Genomic DNA, 15,051 nt, shown 5'->3' with positions numbered 1-15,051 from the left:
CTCCTCCGCCATTGTTGTTGACAAAGTTGATATCTGAAGTCCCGCCCCTTCTTGATTTTGATTGGTTGGTGAGGAAGAAGTGACAATGACGAGTGCGGCAAAAGTTTCCAAAAGCTGACACAAGCCCTTTTTACACCGCAGTTCCACCTAAGCGCCGTAACGAAGCTCCGCCGCCATGCAGGCCGTCATGCAGCCTTTACCATTTTACATTGAACCAAGCAACGCTGGCGTGGAGCCGGCCAAGTGTTTCTAAATAGCGCTCCGATGTTGCTGAAGCAAAATGTGCGCAAGGTGTAAACAAACAGCACTTGCTTCAAATACACACACACAGCGCTGTTCCACCCTGCCGGCTCCACTGTTTACACAGACGCCGTTTCTCCTCTGTTACTATCTCCGATGTCGACTCAGAGGCGGAGCGACTTTGTCCCACGTTTCTGCCTCTGTGAATTTTACATAGAAGACGGAACGCAACAGAGGCGTAATAATCCCGCCTTGAACTGGCAGTGTGAAAGGGGCTACAGAGGGTGTTAGAAAATAGACACTGCCAGAGCAAAGAGTGCCGTTAGTGGACACAGGCCCTTAATTGGCTAATCAGTTCAGGCCCAATTTACTTGTTTACATTGTGGCTGAAGCTAAAACAGGCAGTCTGTTAGTTGATTAGTTGATTGACAGAATCATTATCATCACTTAATTTGATAACTGATTACTTATTAATGTCAAATTCCCAGGAATATAAGGTGTATTTGATGGTTCCAGCTTTCCAGCCTTGCAATAAAATGAACAATGAAATGAACGCCTGTGAGATTTAAGACTAATAACAAAAAAAGCTGTTTGAAGCACCTTTAGCTCCGAGGAAGGATTTTTTTTGTTGCCGTTTTTAGATATTTCATCGACAAAACAGCTTTTTGGTTTGTCAAAATAACAATCAGCAGATCCAGACTATGAAAGTAATTGTTAATTGCAGCTCTGATTGTTGCACACACACCACTGAAAAGCCCTCAGCAGGAAGTAATTAGTTAAGACAGATCAGATTTTGTCCTTTAGAGATTTATGATTAATAGAAAATCATTAATTATAAGTGCTTGACTTAATTATTAATAGTGTCAATAAATCAATAAAGAAGGACCCTGCTGAAGTACAGACACTTAACTGTTTGATCTGCAGAGTACCTCCTTTAATAAAGCACTAATTAAGAGCTTCAACGTGATCTAACAGATTACCAATTAATACCTCTTAAATACAGACGAGCAGGAGTCTTAATGAGAGGCAAATGTCAGCTCACACCAAAGAGACATGATATCATTACTCCTGACAGAAGATGTGTATGCTGTGAAGAAGAGTGATAAATAAAAAGGTCTGGAGGAGCTAATATGTGTTGTTACTGTGTGCTACAGGTGCCTGATTGATTGGAGCTAACAGGATCAGTACTTCACTGTAATAATAATAACCTCATTTACATGTTAATAAGGCTCCAACTGACCATTATTTTGATTGATTTGTTAAATATTTTGGTCAGTGGGTTTGTTGTTTTGTCTTTAAATGGATAAAAATGAAAATCAATGTTTCCCAAAGCCCAAGATTACATCCTTAAATGTCGTGTTTTATCCACAACCTAAATACATAAGGTTTAGAGGAGGAAGAAACCAGCAATATTCACATTTAACAAACTGGAATCAGGTAAATAAAAAGGTGCTCTGGACACATCCTGCAAAATAACAAACATGTGGATGCTTCAAACAGCAGCAGCCTTTACCCTGCAGGGTTTCAGCCTCTTTAACCAGCTTCTTTATCTCACGTAAACACTGACCCAAACTCACTCTGCCTGGCTTCATGCCCAGACTGCATGTTATTGTACCCATGATACATCCAGGAAGTCATGGCCAGAGAGGGAAAACAGGCACTGGCTGCCTCATAACAACACTAATACAACAGCACATGCATGTTAAAACAACTGTTGTGAAGCAAAGGGAAAAACAGCATTTGTAGAGCATGCTTTTTTACCCTCCAGGGCAGACATTACCTTACTGAAATGTTGATTAAATCATGGTCAGAGCAATGCATATCATTCAAATCTCTACCTGCAGGAATATAAAAACATGCAGCTCAGATTTGCAGCAGAACAGAACAAAGCATTTCAGCAGTAGTGTGTTTCTGTGGAGGAGTGCAGCCTGTGTCTGTCTGTCTCTGTGTGCATATCTGTGCATGTGTGTGTGTGTTACCCATCATCACTAAAAAATGAAATGTTTTCTTTCACCTACCTGGCTGAGCTTCTTAATAATACACGCAGAAATGTTGAGGTTGCAGTTCTGCACAAAATGCCAGTATAATCAAGAAATAGTGATAATAAAATGTCCTTTGTAGGTGGTTTTATCGCAGCCTTAAGTTTGGATTATCTCCGGCTGTCTTGTTAGTGCCTCTGACTGGAAACAGAGCGGTGGAGGGTCTTTAACACGCTGCTGCTGCTGCTGCTGCTCCTGCTGCTGCTGCTGGCACCGTTAGCCAGCGAATGCTAATTAGCTCACGTTAACTTTGTATAACATAAGCTCGTTTTCCGTTTCAACGACTGAGTGTTTGGCTGCACTGTATCGAGAGCAGCTAGCCGAAGAGCTAACCTGCCTAACTTGATAATTAATAGCTGTAACAGGAGCTTACCGTGTGCCTGCTCCAGCTGCCAGACGGTGAAGCCGCTTGATTGTAGAAGTTAGCTAGCGGGCTAACTAAGCTAGCTAGTGTCGCAGTCGGGGCTAATAGTGATGGGAATTCAGGCTCGTCTCAGTGATCGGGTCATTTGGCTCGGCTCGGGGAAAAGAGCCGAGTTTTGTGACAGCTTAAACAGAAGCTAAGACACATTATAATGATTTCTGGACCGTTTAAAACTATTTTAAGTTTTCTTTGTGGGTTCTTGTAGATGGTGAGAAATGGTTGGAAGGCTATAGGTTATAGAAGTTTAAAGTCATAGTCATTAGATTCAGTAGAAGTTGTACTTTCTCTTCTTTTGTTTTTTAATGGAAGCTATATGTCAATATTACCAGTTGGTGTTTAAATGCGGGAAAATGACCTACTCCATCAAAAAAAATAAGGCTGATTTGTATGTTAAGTGTTATTTCAGCCTTTAGGTCGTTAACGACTTGATACAATAGATTTTTATATATTTTTACTAATGGAGATATGCGTTATGACTCGTGTGTTATGACTTGACTTTATTAGGTGTTTTTTTTGTTAGATAACTAGGATCGTTTTCCTTCACATATCCCACTTTTTAATCATCAATATGTCCGGATAGTTCAATAAATTAAAGCTACAGAATCTTGCAAATTTCACGCACAAAATAAGAACGTAACCCATTGATACACAAAAGGAAAAATGTTTGATATTTTACGTAGGCTATGTTCATTGTTTTATTGTGTTTCTTTTGTTGTTTTAAAATGTTATCATGTAAAGTGCCTTTGAATATTATGAAAACAAAATCAATTATTAATATTATTATTATTTTATACCAAACTTAACCAGCAATACTTCTACTGTCAATAAACGCAAACAGAATAAAATAAGATTCCAACATAAGAATATAGAACAATATTATATGTACAATGGGTTTAATGGGAGAGCTGTACAGTTGTGCTGGAATGTGCAAGATGGTGGCACAAACAACAAAATGTGCATTTGTATAATTATAGTATATGCATTATATGATTTATGTGAACAAATACTTAACATATGTGTCTCTTAATTTGAAAGAATTATGAAGTCCAGAAGTGTTCTTTTTCTGAGCTGTGCCAAATGATCTGATCACTAAAAAGAGCCTAAATTCCCACCACTACCCTCTATAATATATTCATGAGATCACAGGGCTAATGTCTCCCACAGAGAAAGGCATTTTCCTGTCCCTCCTCCTCCACCTCCTCCTCCTCCTACAAGTCAGGCGGCTGACTGACTGCAGACCGGAGCAGCAGATCATTTTAGAGAAAGAGAGAGAGGAGAGAGAGATGGGAGGGGGGGTATCATGGAGCATGACGTCACCTGTAAACGATCACGTATGTATGATCCATGCATGCAACATGGGCTGTGATTCCCACTCGCAGACATTCGTGCATCTGCAGCAGCTACATGAGTGTATCTGTCACACACAGACAGAGGTGGTGGCACTTGCAGCCAGGCGGTGTTTCAGCTGCAGCAGTAGTCGGTGTTTTAGAGTCATTAGAGGTGTCTGCAGTATGTTGCCAGAGGGCAGAGCAGCGTGGAGAATAAAAAGTCCAACCTGCCTGTGTTTTTCAGACCTCTGTTGCGATGGAAACAGGTGCCGAGATTTCCCATTTCTTCATTTTTTTCTCCACACTATCCATATCACTCCTCCTCCCCTCCACCACCTCTACTCCACACACTGCTGCTGCTGCTGCTGCTGCTTCCTCCCCCACGACCTGCCGCATAGTACAATCACACACACACACACACACACACACACACACACAATTTCCAATCTACTGCAGTCATTTCACAATGTCACAGAAAACCTGAGTGGGGGCTGCACACAAACGCACCACTAAAGCCTTGACCCTGCTGTGACTCTAAAGCCGAACAACCACCACTGCTGCAACAATCTGACCTCAAGGAGAAGAAGAAAAAGGGGGGAGGAAGAGAGGGAGAAGACATGGGGAGGGGTGAGGAGACAAAGAGGGAAGACATGAAGGAGTAGTGGGAGTAAAAACAAAGCTGGCTGCATTCTCAGTTTTAGGAATGTTGTTCATCACGCTCCTTTGTTTCTTGGTAAAGAAGTCAGTTTTATTAATGCAGCCCAATATTAAAAAATTTGTCTCAAGTTGCTTTAAAATCCAATTTAGACTCTGTATTTACATTTTAAAACCCTTTAATGGCCATAAAATGAAAGGAAAACCACAGTCTGTATTAACAGTAGACGTAGTGATTTTAGTCTGCATTCTTTCGAATGTCCAGCAGGGGGCGACTCCACTGGTTGCAAAAAGAAGCCAATTTGAGCTACTTCTCTCTCTCTCTTGATTTATTACCTCAGTAAACATTTTCCTAACGAGTTTATGATCTCAATCTCTGGTGTCAAGTCTTTTTCGACACAGCATGATGTTCATTTAGTCAATTATGTTCCCATTTAGAGTCACTGAGACCAGAAAGCAGGGGAGGGTTTACCTGTGATCGACAAGTCACTACGACAGCTACCTGAAAAATGTCTTGTTCAGCATTGGTATTATACTTACAGACACTAGTCAACTGCCTTTTATCTCTAGGTATATTTTGTTTTAGCCTGTTCTTCGCTACAGTTAGCATCTATAGACGCTAAGAGGATCCGTCGACTGTTACTGTTCCTTTTGTTTGAAGTTCCCATGAAAGTGCTAGCCGGGTGCTATTTGATTGACTGGCATTTATAGTAGCCAATAGCACGCTTTGTGTTAATATTCAAACACAAACACAGTAAAGACCCTCAGCTGCTAGCTAGCTTCTTGGTCCTTGTTGGTCATAAGTGTCTGCTTCTGCCTAAGCCTTTTCAGTCACTACTTAACACATGGATTTCAATGTGTTTATACTGTTTATGTTTGTTCATATCGGGTGTGATGATAATAAAAAACTACTACTACTACTACGACTGTGTGAGACATAAAAATCGGAGAAAGTATTGCATTGGACACAAAATCATGAACACAACAAACTCTAAAATATCCCTAAGAAAACCTACAAAGCTACTTTTAAGTCAGTATTATATCAGATTCTTGATTCTCAAAATTAGCATGCTGATTACAGCTACACCTTGCTAACCGAGCTAGCTCTAGCTGTAGTGCTTCTTAACCACTGATCTCCATCTGCTTGTTCAGATATGGACACTTCTGGCTCCAAAGAAAAAGATGGCGAAGACCAAAATGTCAAACTCAAGACTTCAAACAGCACGCGACAAACCAATGGATGGCGTCTCGGTAGCTGCGTCCACTTCCTATACACAGTCTATGAGAGCAACAGGAGGAGGAGGGACCTCTCTTTCAGCAAAGACAGGAAGTTGATGTCACGTTTAGACCACACGAATAACATCAAAGGGAATTAGAAAAGCGCTTTTCATTCTCTAAACTCTTTTTGTACGAGCTCATGGGAGTTCGGTGCAGAGTTTGGGCAGATGGTTCACCATATTGCACACTCACCTATTTCAGAGCTGTAGGTGTTATTTTGAAATTCATGCATAAAGTTGAAGAGCAGCGAGGAGGCCGCACACGAACAGAACCACGAGAGACACGCTTCCTCCTCGCTCCTGTCTCCTCTCTTTCAGCCCTTTTTAAGTCATCCCTGTGTTTCTGCAGTGTGATGTGTGCATACCATTGTAGTGACTTCTCTTTGGCAGGAGGCAGAACATTCCAGGGAAACGGCTGACCCAGAATAACACACACACACACACACACACACACACACACACACACACACACACACACACACACACACACACACACACACACACACGCAGGAGGACGGATCAGGTCCTCCACCCTTTTTTGTTGCCCATGCTCTGACCGCAGTTTCCTAACAGACACGTGACGTTTCGCTGCGGGGAACACACAGGCTGTCTTACTGTATAGAACATGCAGCTGAGATAGCGTCGCACATGACTGTCATGACAAGAACTCATGACAGAGTTCGCCCCCACAGCTGATCCATGACTCCGTTGTCTGCTCCTCACACCGTGCTAAATCCTGATTTTTGCCTTGCGACCTTTTTGACCTCTTCCTAGATCACTGCAAACACTTTTACTAAATAAAGAGCTGAAACTTATGATTAATTTGCGCTGTTTATAAACATTTTTGTTGGATAAAATGATTAACAAAATAGTTTATTAGGGAAGCCCAAAGCGGACATGCATCCGTACATTTACACCATTTACAGTTGTAACTGAAATTACTCGTTATCAAGAGAAAACAGAGGAAATGAAATCTATGGATGCATGTCCTCTTCGGGCTTCCATAGTTTATAATGTATATAGGACAACTTTAATTAAAACGGGAAGTCATATTGAGATTAAAACCTCTTTTTCTCTGTGTAAAGAATTGTTGGTTAGGGTCTTAAGCTTCAGGACAAAGGACTTCAGAAAATCTGATTGTTTTAATACAAGAGCCAAAAAAAGCTGGTTTCGAAAAGTGTGTTCGCTTCGGTTAACAACCACAAAATCACTGTTTTACTGTTAAGCTGCTACGGGGGAAACGTTGAGCATCTCTGGGTGAGAAAATAACTGAAAATATTCATCGATTATCAGAATTATTGTTTTTTTTACTGTAAAATGTGGCAACAAACAGCTTTTAAATTTCTCCTCCACCAAAGCCCAGAGGAAAATATTGAGCTTTTACTTCTCATAAATTGATCTGTCAGCTATCTTAACTAGTTATTTTACAGATTAAAATAGATGAGTCTAATAGACAATAATCAGCTCAACCAACTCCTTAAATAGCTGCTTATACATCCGTGCATCAGTAAAGAACAACGTTTGGAACTTAATGTGCATTATTTGCAGTATTTTCACAGTGTTTTATTTTACCTTTACTTTATTAAATGTCCTGAATTCTTCCTCCATCACTGTGAGTCTCCACCGCTGCGACGTGACGGTGCTGTGGAGTTTTTTCTCTCCTGTTTTACTGCTTTTTAAAGAAGTTTGTCTCAATTAAAAAGAAAATCAATCATCCTCCTCTCCTCCGACCTCCGAGTTTCATCTTGTCATGTTACTCCTACGACCATCTGCTGCCTCCGACTCTGCCTGCACTTCTCTTCTGATCTCTGCAGGAACTATAAGAAAAGCATGAAGGATTGTAGGTGCCTCAGGTGAATCGTCATATACATTAATCTGAACATCTGGAACAGCCGGAGAAGAGGACGACATCGGCTCCAGAATGCATTTATTCTGAGATTAATTTATCCATCATATATACCGCTTATCCTGTTCAGAGCGGGAGGCTGGAGCCTATCCCAGCTGTCATTGGGCGAAAGGCGGGCTGATCACCTGTCAATCACAGGGCTGACTCATAGAGACAGACAACCTTTCATGCTCACACTCACACCTACGGGCAATTTTAGAGACACCAATGAACCTAACGAGCATGTCTTTGGACTGTGGGAGGAAGCCGGAGTACCTGGAGGGAACCAACGCATGCACGGGGAGAACATGCAGACTCCACACAGAAAGGCCCGCTACGTCTGAACCGGGATTCAAACCATTCTTGCTGTGAGGCGGCAGCACTAACCACTGTGCCGCCCTCGAGAAAAATCTAACAAAATCTCATAAAATTTAGCATCAGATTATTTTCTTCTTCTTCTCTCCCGTCAATCATCTCATGACCCTTCAGATTAATCTGGTGACCCTTTGAAGGGCCTCGACCCCTATTTTGGAAACCACTGGACTTAATGCATGTAGAGTAATTCAAACTGCCTTAAAGAACCTCCAGCCAGTGTTACATTATGTATATAAGTACTATTGCATTTGTGTGTGAGCTACTTGTAACTGTCATATGGAGAAACGGTTTATTAATAAAGTGTTTGTTAGTTTGATTTGTATTTTATTTTTAAGATCTGAATCTGAAAAAGAACCGTTAAATATTAAAATCACAGTTTTCCCCTCTGAAGTGTTGTGTTGTAAATATTACCGCGGGTTGAGGGGAAACCGACACTCAGTAATCACAGCTGGCTCTCTGCTGCCACCTTGTGTTCAAACATCAAACTACACTTAAAGCACTATTGTGCCAGTGTGCTCTATTTTATCACATTATGACGATATTTTTCTTAAAACATAACTTTTCTCTTAATATTATATCTTTATCCTAAACACCATTTTTCTTGTCTCATAATGATTTGAAAAATGATAATAATAAAGCTTTTGCATAATGTTACGGCTCCTTTTCTCTAAATTATAATATTCATCTCATATTATCAAAACTTTTTAAAATGTAAAATTTTACATTATATAGTATGACTTTTTAAATTTTAAAAATTATTGCTTATTTTCTTTAATAGTTGTGAATTTATTTCTTGAAATTTTACGATTTTCTTTTCTCAAAACATTACACCGTTTTTAAAAAAAATATATATTTTTTTAAATCTTAAAATATAACTTGTTTCTCTTAATATAAAATCTGTATTCTTGGTGTATTATGTCTTGTCTTATAATATAAAGAATCTGTCTTAAAATAATATAGATTGTGGCATAATGTTACAGCTCCTTTCCTCTAAAATATAATGATTATTTCTCTCATTACATCAAAAAACATTTTCATGACATTATATTACTTTGTTATTGAAATATTATTTTCTTTAATAGTTGTAAATGTATTTCTTGAAATATTACGATGTTATTTTCTGAAAATTTTAAACCCTTTTTATAGAGGGTTTTAGAGTTTTGTTTTTGTTTGTTTTTAAATACAGCACTTTTTTTTACTATAACTACATTACGACTTTTGATCCTAATATTACGCCTTCATTGTGAATATGAATCCTCCGTTGTTGTCGGATGATGAAGGTATAATCTGCTGTTTCACGGCTGCTCTCTGAACGTCGTCATCCTCACTTTACTTTCGTTTTCGCTGCAAAGTGAAAGTGAACTTTAACGCGTTTTGGCGAACTGTCTGCGTTTTCATCGATGAATGCGATCATTGACGATAATTACAGTGAATCTGAACACATCTGGCGCAGCGTCTGCTCACAGGTGAGTGTTTTATTCATCGCTGCTTTTGGTAGTTAAGTGTATTTCATGCGTAAAGTCACATTTCCCTGGTCGTCAACGTGAAGCCAAAGCGGTTACTAACAACAGTAAGAGAAGCGGTTTATCGTTTATTTAGCTGCTTTTAAACACTTCTATTTACTGTTAATGAAGTTAAAGTGCGTGATGGATGTGACCAAGAACATTAATGCGAGAAACTTTTACTGCAGTACGTCATAAGAAAATATCGTACTTTGCACTCTTATTTTATTTCCAGCTTTCCACATTTGGATATGGACATAACGTATGTATTAATTAAAAACCACTTATGTATTATGATAGATTAAGTTGTCCAGCGTCATGTTGAGTAATTGGATTTAGCCACACCTTTACTAACTGCAACAACTAAGTAACATAATAACAGTTATGTTCGTGAGTCCTTAATGTTTGAGACGTACTCCTGATTCTCTAAAGTCTCTGGTCCAAACTGTTAATTCTGCTGCTCTCAAATGTAACCTACAATGTGTTCATTGCATGTGTGTGTCAGTCAAAATAAAAGCTCAAACTCCCTTTTATGACTTCCAGAGATGGACCAACGCAACAGTTCCCAGATGACAGCAGTTCTCCAGCCTGAAAACCACAAGGAAGAATGGCACTGTGAAAGAGAGCAGCAGAAAAGCAACACTGGCTCAAGTCATGCTGCCTCCCCCTCCTCCTCTGCCACCTCCTCCTCTCCCCCCTCCTCCTCTCCCCCCTTCCGTAACGAGGAGAGACGGCCCTGCAGAGAGGCAGAGATGGCGTGGCTGCAGTGGGAGGACAGCTCTTCGTCCTCTTGTCCTCTGAGTGATCTGAAGAGAATCGATCAGTGTAGGCACAAACTGGGACGTCTGAGCTTCAGCGGGACACACGCTGTCCTCGTAGATGTAAGTACTGTAACTCATGATGTAAAACTTTTTAACACATGATCTTTAGTACAAGTTTGAGGTACTCGAGTAATTATATTTCATGCTACTTGAATCTTACTGTTACTTAGAACCTTCACAAAACGTAACTGTACCGCGTTACGCCGCATTCAGGTGAACCATTTGGAGGGACCCCAACTCCACTGGACTACACTTGTTTATGGCGTATTAACTGTCAGAAGCACATTAACATGCTGCTCTAACACTGATGCAGTATTAACAGCGATAGTTTAAATTCACTTTAAACACTTTTAATAAGAAGTAACATTCTGTATGCAGGGCCTGCCCTTAATTTACTACATTGCATTGCACTGTAATGTCGTACGGTATAACAAATTGGATCGAACTGGATCATATTGAATTGTATTGCATTCGACTTGTAATGGAGAATTTTTAGTAGAAGTAGTGATTACTTTACTTTACTGTTCTTTTTCTGAGGCGACAGTCTTTAACCAGAACCTGACCGTACTTTACTACATCACACTGAAATGTATCGCATCGCATCGTAGCGTCTTGTACCATATTGTATCATATCATATTGTTTGGTATCGTATCGTACCGTGTTATATCATGTTCTATTTTATCGTATTGTACAGTTTCGTACCATATCATATTGCTAGTATCGTGCTGTATCGCATCGTACCATATTGTAACATATCATTTTGAATCAATTCAAATCGCACCGTATTATATCATATCGTACCGTATCATGCCGTATCATTTTCGACCGTATTTTATCATGTTATATTGTATCATTCCGTATCGTACCGTATTATATCATATCATATATTGATTTGTATCGTATTATATCGCATTGTTCCGTATTGTTCCCTATTGTACTGTATTATATTGCATCATATCGTATCGCATCATTTTGTATACATTCCAGTATTTGTACTTCTACTACTGAAGAAAGGAATCTAAGTACTTCTTGACTGTGTTTTTTACTCAGGTGAACGCTTTCAACTGTGAAAGAAAAGTTCGGCCACAGGGAGGCATGGACGTGTGGCAAAGCAACGTTGTGAAAATGCCGTGTTCACAGTCGAGTTTCATGACCAAGACTGGATTTTTTAAGGTGTGTGAAGCAAATTCACCTGATGTGCTGATTTAGCTCCATGCTGCCTTCAGGCAACAAATATACATTCCAGTTAAAATTTTATGTATTTACTTATAAGTTATTGAATTAATCGTTTCTGTCGACAGACATCCAACCAGGTGATCAGGTGGGAGGTGATATCTAAGCAGCTGAATGGTCTGGCTAAGAAGAAGGAAGCAAGCGTTGACGATGTCGAGGTATTTGTTTGAAGCCATGGACGAATAACACATAATTATTTTCATACTACTTTCGTCTTAATCTGCTTCAGAGGAACATTAAAGATGCAACTTTACTCTTTCAAACACCCGCCTCACAGGAAGCCATCATCAGCTATAACCCCAAGTATAAAGGTCAGTGGTCCTTTGATGCCCTCGCCAACTTGGTTAAGGTCAGTGTCCAGGTGTTTACTTCAAATAATTCAATCCACAGTTTTGTGTCAGAATTTGAAACCCTCTATAAATATTGAATGATCTCATTTTCTTCTCAGTATGTCCCAAAAACAGAAAACTACTTCAGCATCCTGTTTCCAAAGATCGCAGAGTTGGCCCTGCAGCTGCCTGATTGCGTGAAAAAGGTATGAAACTTGATCGATGCAGTAAAAAGGTTGAAAATTAAAGAAGCATGTTGGACCTCCACTGACGCGACTCTCTGTCTATACGGCTCTGGATACTTTGTTCGGGGAGAAGGCGGGGCTGCTCCTCCGCTGCTCGTCAGCTGTCCTCACCTACGTCTGCAGCGCGCACCTGCTTTTAAACACATTGCCATCAGCCTCATGAGGACAGTCCTTGTAACACATTGCCCACAAAAGCGCACATTGACCTGCAGTCAGCCACAGAGGAGGTTTTGACCTAGTCCTGTTAAATATTTTGTGTACTTATACGAACAAAAACTTTCAAACTGCTTCAGCCTGCAGTTGTTGAATTTAATGGCTTCAATGTAATCCTTTGGGGCAAATGCGTCTGTCAAAGTACATCCATTAATAGTGCTTAATAGTGCTCAGATTGTTATTCTTAGTGTCTGATAACATTACAGAAAGGATCCCCACAGAGATAGACCTTTTGTTACAGAGGAAGATCCTATTTTGAAACCATAAACAGCCGTTGCATCGCTCTCTTCAAAGCCACCAAACTTCATTGACAGAAACAGTAATTTAACCTGACTCAGCATGGTAGTTTCTGGTCTTCTGCTGCCTCAATCAGTGACTTTGTTTGACTTTGTTGTTTAAAATTGTTAGTTTGGTTCCAACATGATATTTATTTAACGCACAATAACACAAAAAACCTGTAATTGAGGAATGTAGACAAGAAACACTGGGGTTTTCTGCAAGGTTAAATCACTGTTTTTGTCAATGGAGTCTGGTGCTCTCGAAGAGAGCGATGTAACGTCTGTTTCTGTTTAAAACAATCATCTTCCTCTGTAACACAAAGGTCTATCTCTGTAGGGATCCTTTCTGTCATGTTGTCACACACTCAGAAGAACAATCTGAGCCTGTCAGTGGAAACAACAAGAACTTTTAGTGGACGGCACAATTGCCCCACAAGATTACACTGCAGCCATAACAGCCTGTTTCACAACTTTTTGTACCTTTTAGTCATTTAGACCCAAAATTATTTAAAAGTAGAACATTGGTTCAGAGGTAAGGTATTATATTAAAGTGTGCTTTCATGTTTTCAGGCCATCCCGCTGCTGCAGAAGGGACAAGATATGTCCATCACTCTGTCGCAGGATCAGATATCCTGTCTGCTCGCCAACGCATTCTTCTGCACGTTCCCTCACCGCAACACCACCGATGCCAGAGCAGAGTACCACAATTACCCCTCCATTAACTTCACCAGGTCAGGGAACATCAGCCGAACAACCCCCAAATGTGTTTTTTCTGTTCTCTGAACTGTGCTTGAGTTAACCCTTCGTTCCCTGTAGTCTGTTTGGAAGACAGTCAAAGCGGAAGAGAGAAAAGCTGAGGGCCATCATGTATTACTTCAAGGTGGTGACAGACGACAGTGAGTTGATGCTAACCCTCTTCTTCCTGCTGTTAGTGAGACACGTCGGCGACGATCTGTGACTGTTGTTGATGTCTTTGCAGGGACTAAACCAAAAGGACTGGTGACGTTCGAGAGGCGTGTCCTCAGCGATACGGACATATCCCACTGGAGAAGGTAAGAATAAGAAGTGTCACTTTTCAATCCCAAGTTATAACAAGCTCCAAACCTGAGAGGCAGTTGAAGTCATATAATCTAATCAATAGCTTAGAAAAGGGATTAAATTATACTATAATAAATCACCTAAAACAAGGAGCTTTTCTTACCTACATTAAGCTAAATGACGTTGTTTGTCTTCAGATCAGACGAGGAGAAAGTTTCAGACTCTGGTGTGAAGTTCAGCATATCTGTTCATGACCTTGGTCTGCAGGGAGACAGTCAGTTCAGCATGATCAGGAGAGTCTAAACAGTCATCCTCAGGAGACTGTCTGGGGAATGTACACCGACACTGTAGCGTCAGACGAACATGTGACTTCCTGTTTAGATAAAGTCAGGAGTATATGATAAGTAAGTCAGGAGTCACAAAAGTCAGAACAAAACTTGCAGGAGGTAGCTGACACACTGACAGACCGGCATCGCCATCCACAGAGCCGTGCAGCGATCACAGCTAATAGTCCTCTGACTCCAAAACACACGAATGTCTTCCTCAGTGAAAATCAGTTTTACTCATTGTTTTGTGTTTTTGTTGCAGCTGTCAGCAGACGATGCCCAAACTGCACGTGACCTCACAGGGCAGCATCGAGACTGGAGGCACAGGCCTGCTGCAGGTGAGCGCCGGACCAAAGCAACCATCATCCCAGCCGTGTCTGATACAGAATACATTTTAAACGTGTGTGTGTGTGTGTGCAGGTGGATTTTGCCTCCAGCTGGATCGGAGGAGGTGTTCTGAGCTCTGGTCTGGTGCAGGAGGAGATTCTGTTCCTGATGAATCCAGAGCTGATCGTGTCCCGACTCTTCACCGAGAAACTCGCAGACAACGAGTGTCTCATCGTCACAGGTGGAGAAGACATGATCAGGAGAATTAAACTGGAAATGAAAACTGAAATATATTAAATCCAGAATTGAAAAACACAGATGAAGCATGAGAGACGACAGCAGACTTGGTTTATCGATCGTGGATCTGCCCCCTCTGCCCGCCCCCACCGCCTCCTCGTCTGACAGGGAACATCTCCCGCTCTGAGCGTGATGTGTGAAAGGGCAACTCGAGAAGATGTCGGGGGCAGACGGTCATGAAATGTTCAGGAAAATGTCAGGAGTGCATGTGTGAAAGGG

The 15,051-nt window shown here is 40.7% G+C and overlaps 2 protein-coding genes across 3 annotated transcripts in view; one reads left to right on the top strand and one right to left on the bottom strand.

The window, feature by feature from the left end:
- The window catches only part of zmiz2 (zinc finger, MIZ-type containing 2), a 33,172-nt gene extending 30,470 nt beyond the window's left edge, over positions 1–2,702 (bottom strand). The window contains exon 1 of the mRNA XM_069673547.1: positions 2,653–2,702. The gene's annotated coding sequence lies outside the window, so the exon portion shown is untranslated. The remainder of the gene's footprint in view (positions 1–2,652) is intronic.
- Positions 2,703–9,572: 6,870 nt separating this feature from the next.
- The window catches only part of pargl (poly (ADP-ribose) glycohydrolase, like), a 119,667-nt gene continuing 114,188 nt past the window's right edge, over positions 9,573–15,051 (top strand). For both annotated transcript variants that reach the window (XR_011309183.1, XM_069673138.1), the window contains exons 1-11: positions 9,573–9,688; positions 10,268–10,605; positions 11,597–11,719; positions 11,848–11,937; positions 12,057–12,128; positions 12,228–12,314; positions 13,415–13,575; positions 13,661–13,740; positions 13,824–13,896; positions 14,471–14,546; positions 14,629–14,776. Coding sequence is in view for 1 of the 2 variants with exons in the window: in XM_069673138.1 (XP_069529239.1) it covers positions 10,270–10,605; positions 11,597–11,719; positions 11,848–11,937; positions 12,057–12,128; positions 12,228–12,314; positions 13,415–13,575; positions 13,661–13,740; positions 13,824–13,896; positions 14,471–14,546; positions 14,629–14,776 (1,246 nt within the window). In the remaining variant the exon portion in view is untranslated. The remainder of the gene's footprint in view (positions 9,689–10,267; positions 10,606–11,596; positions 11,720–11,847; positions 11,938–12,056; positions 12,129–12,227; positions 12,315–13,414; positions 13,576–13,660; positions 13,741–13,823; positions 13,897–14,470; positions 14,547–14,628; positions 14,777–15,051) is intronic.

Source organism: Semicossyphus pulcher, unplaced genomic scaffold, assembly GCF_022749685.1.
Source record: "Semicossyphus pulcher isolate SPU_LCO1_2020_fin unplaced genomic scaffold, fSemPul1.0.p SCAF_22, whole genome shotgun sequence".
NCBI classification, from domain to species: Eukaryota; Metazoa; Chordata; class Actinopteri; order Labriformes; family Labridae; genus Semicossyphus; species Semicossyphus pulcher.
The sequence above is the reverse complement of the archived record's forward strand: the minus strand, read 5'-3'. Positions and strand labels throughout refer to the sequence as shown.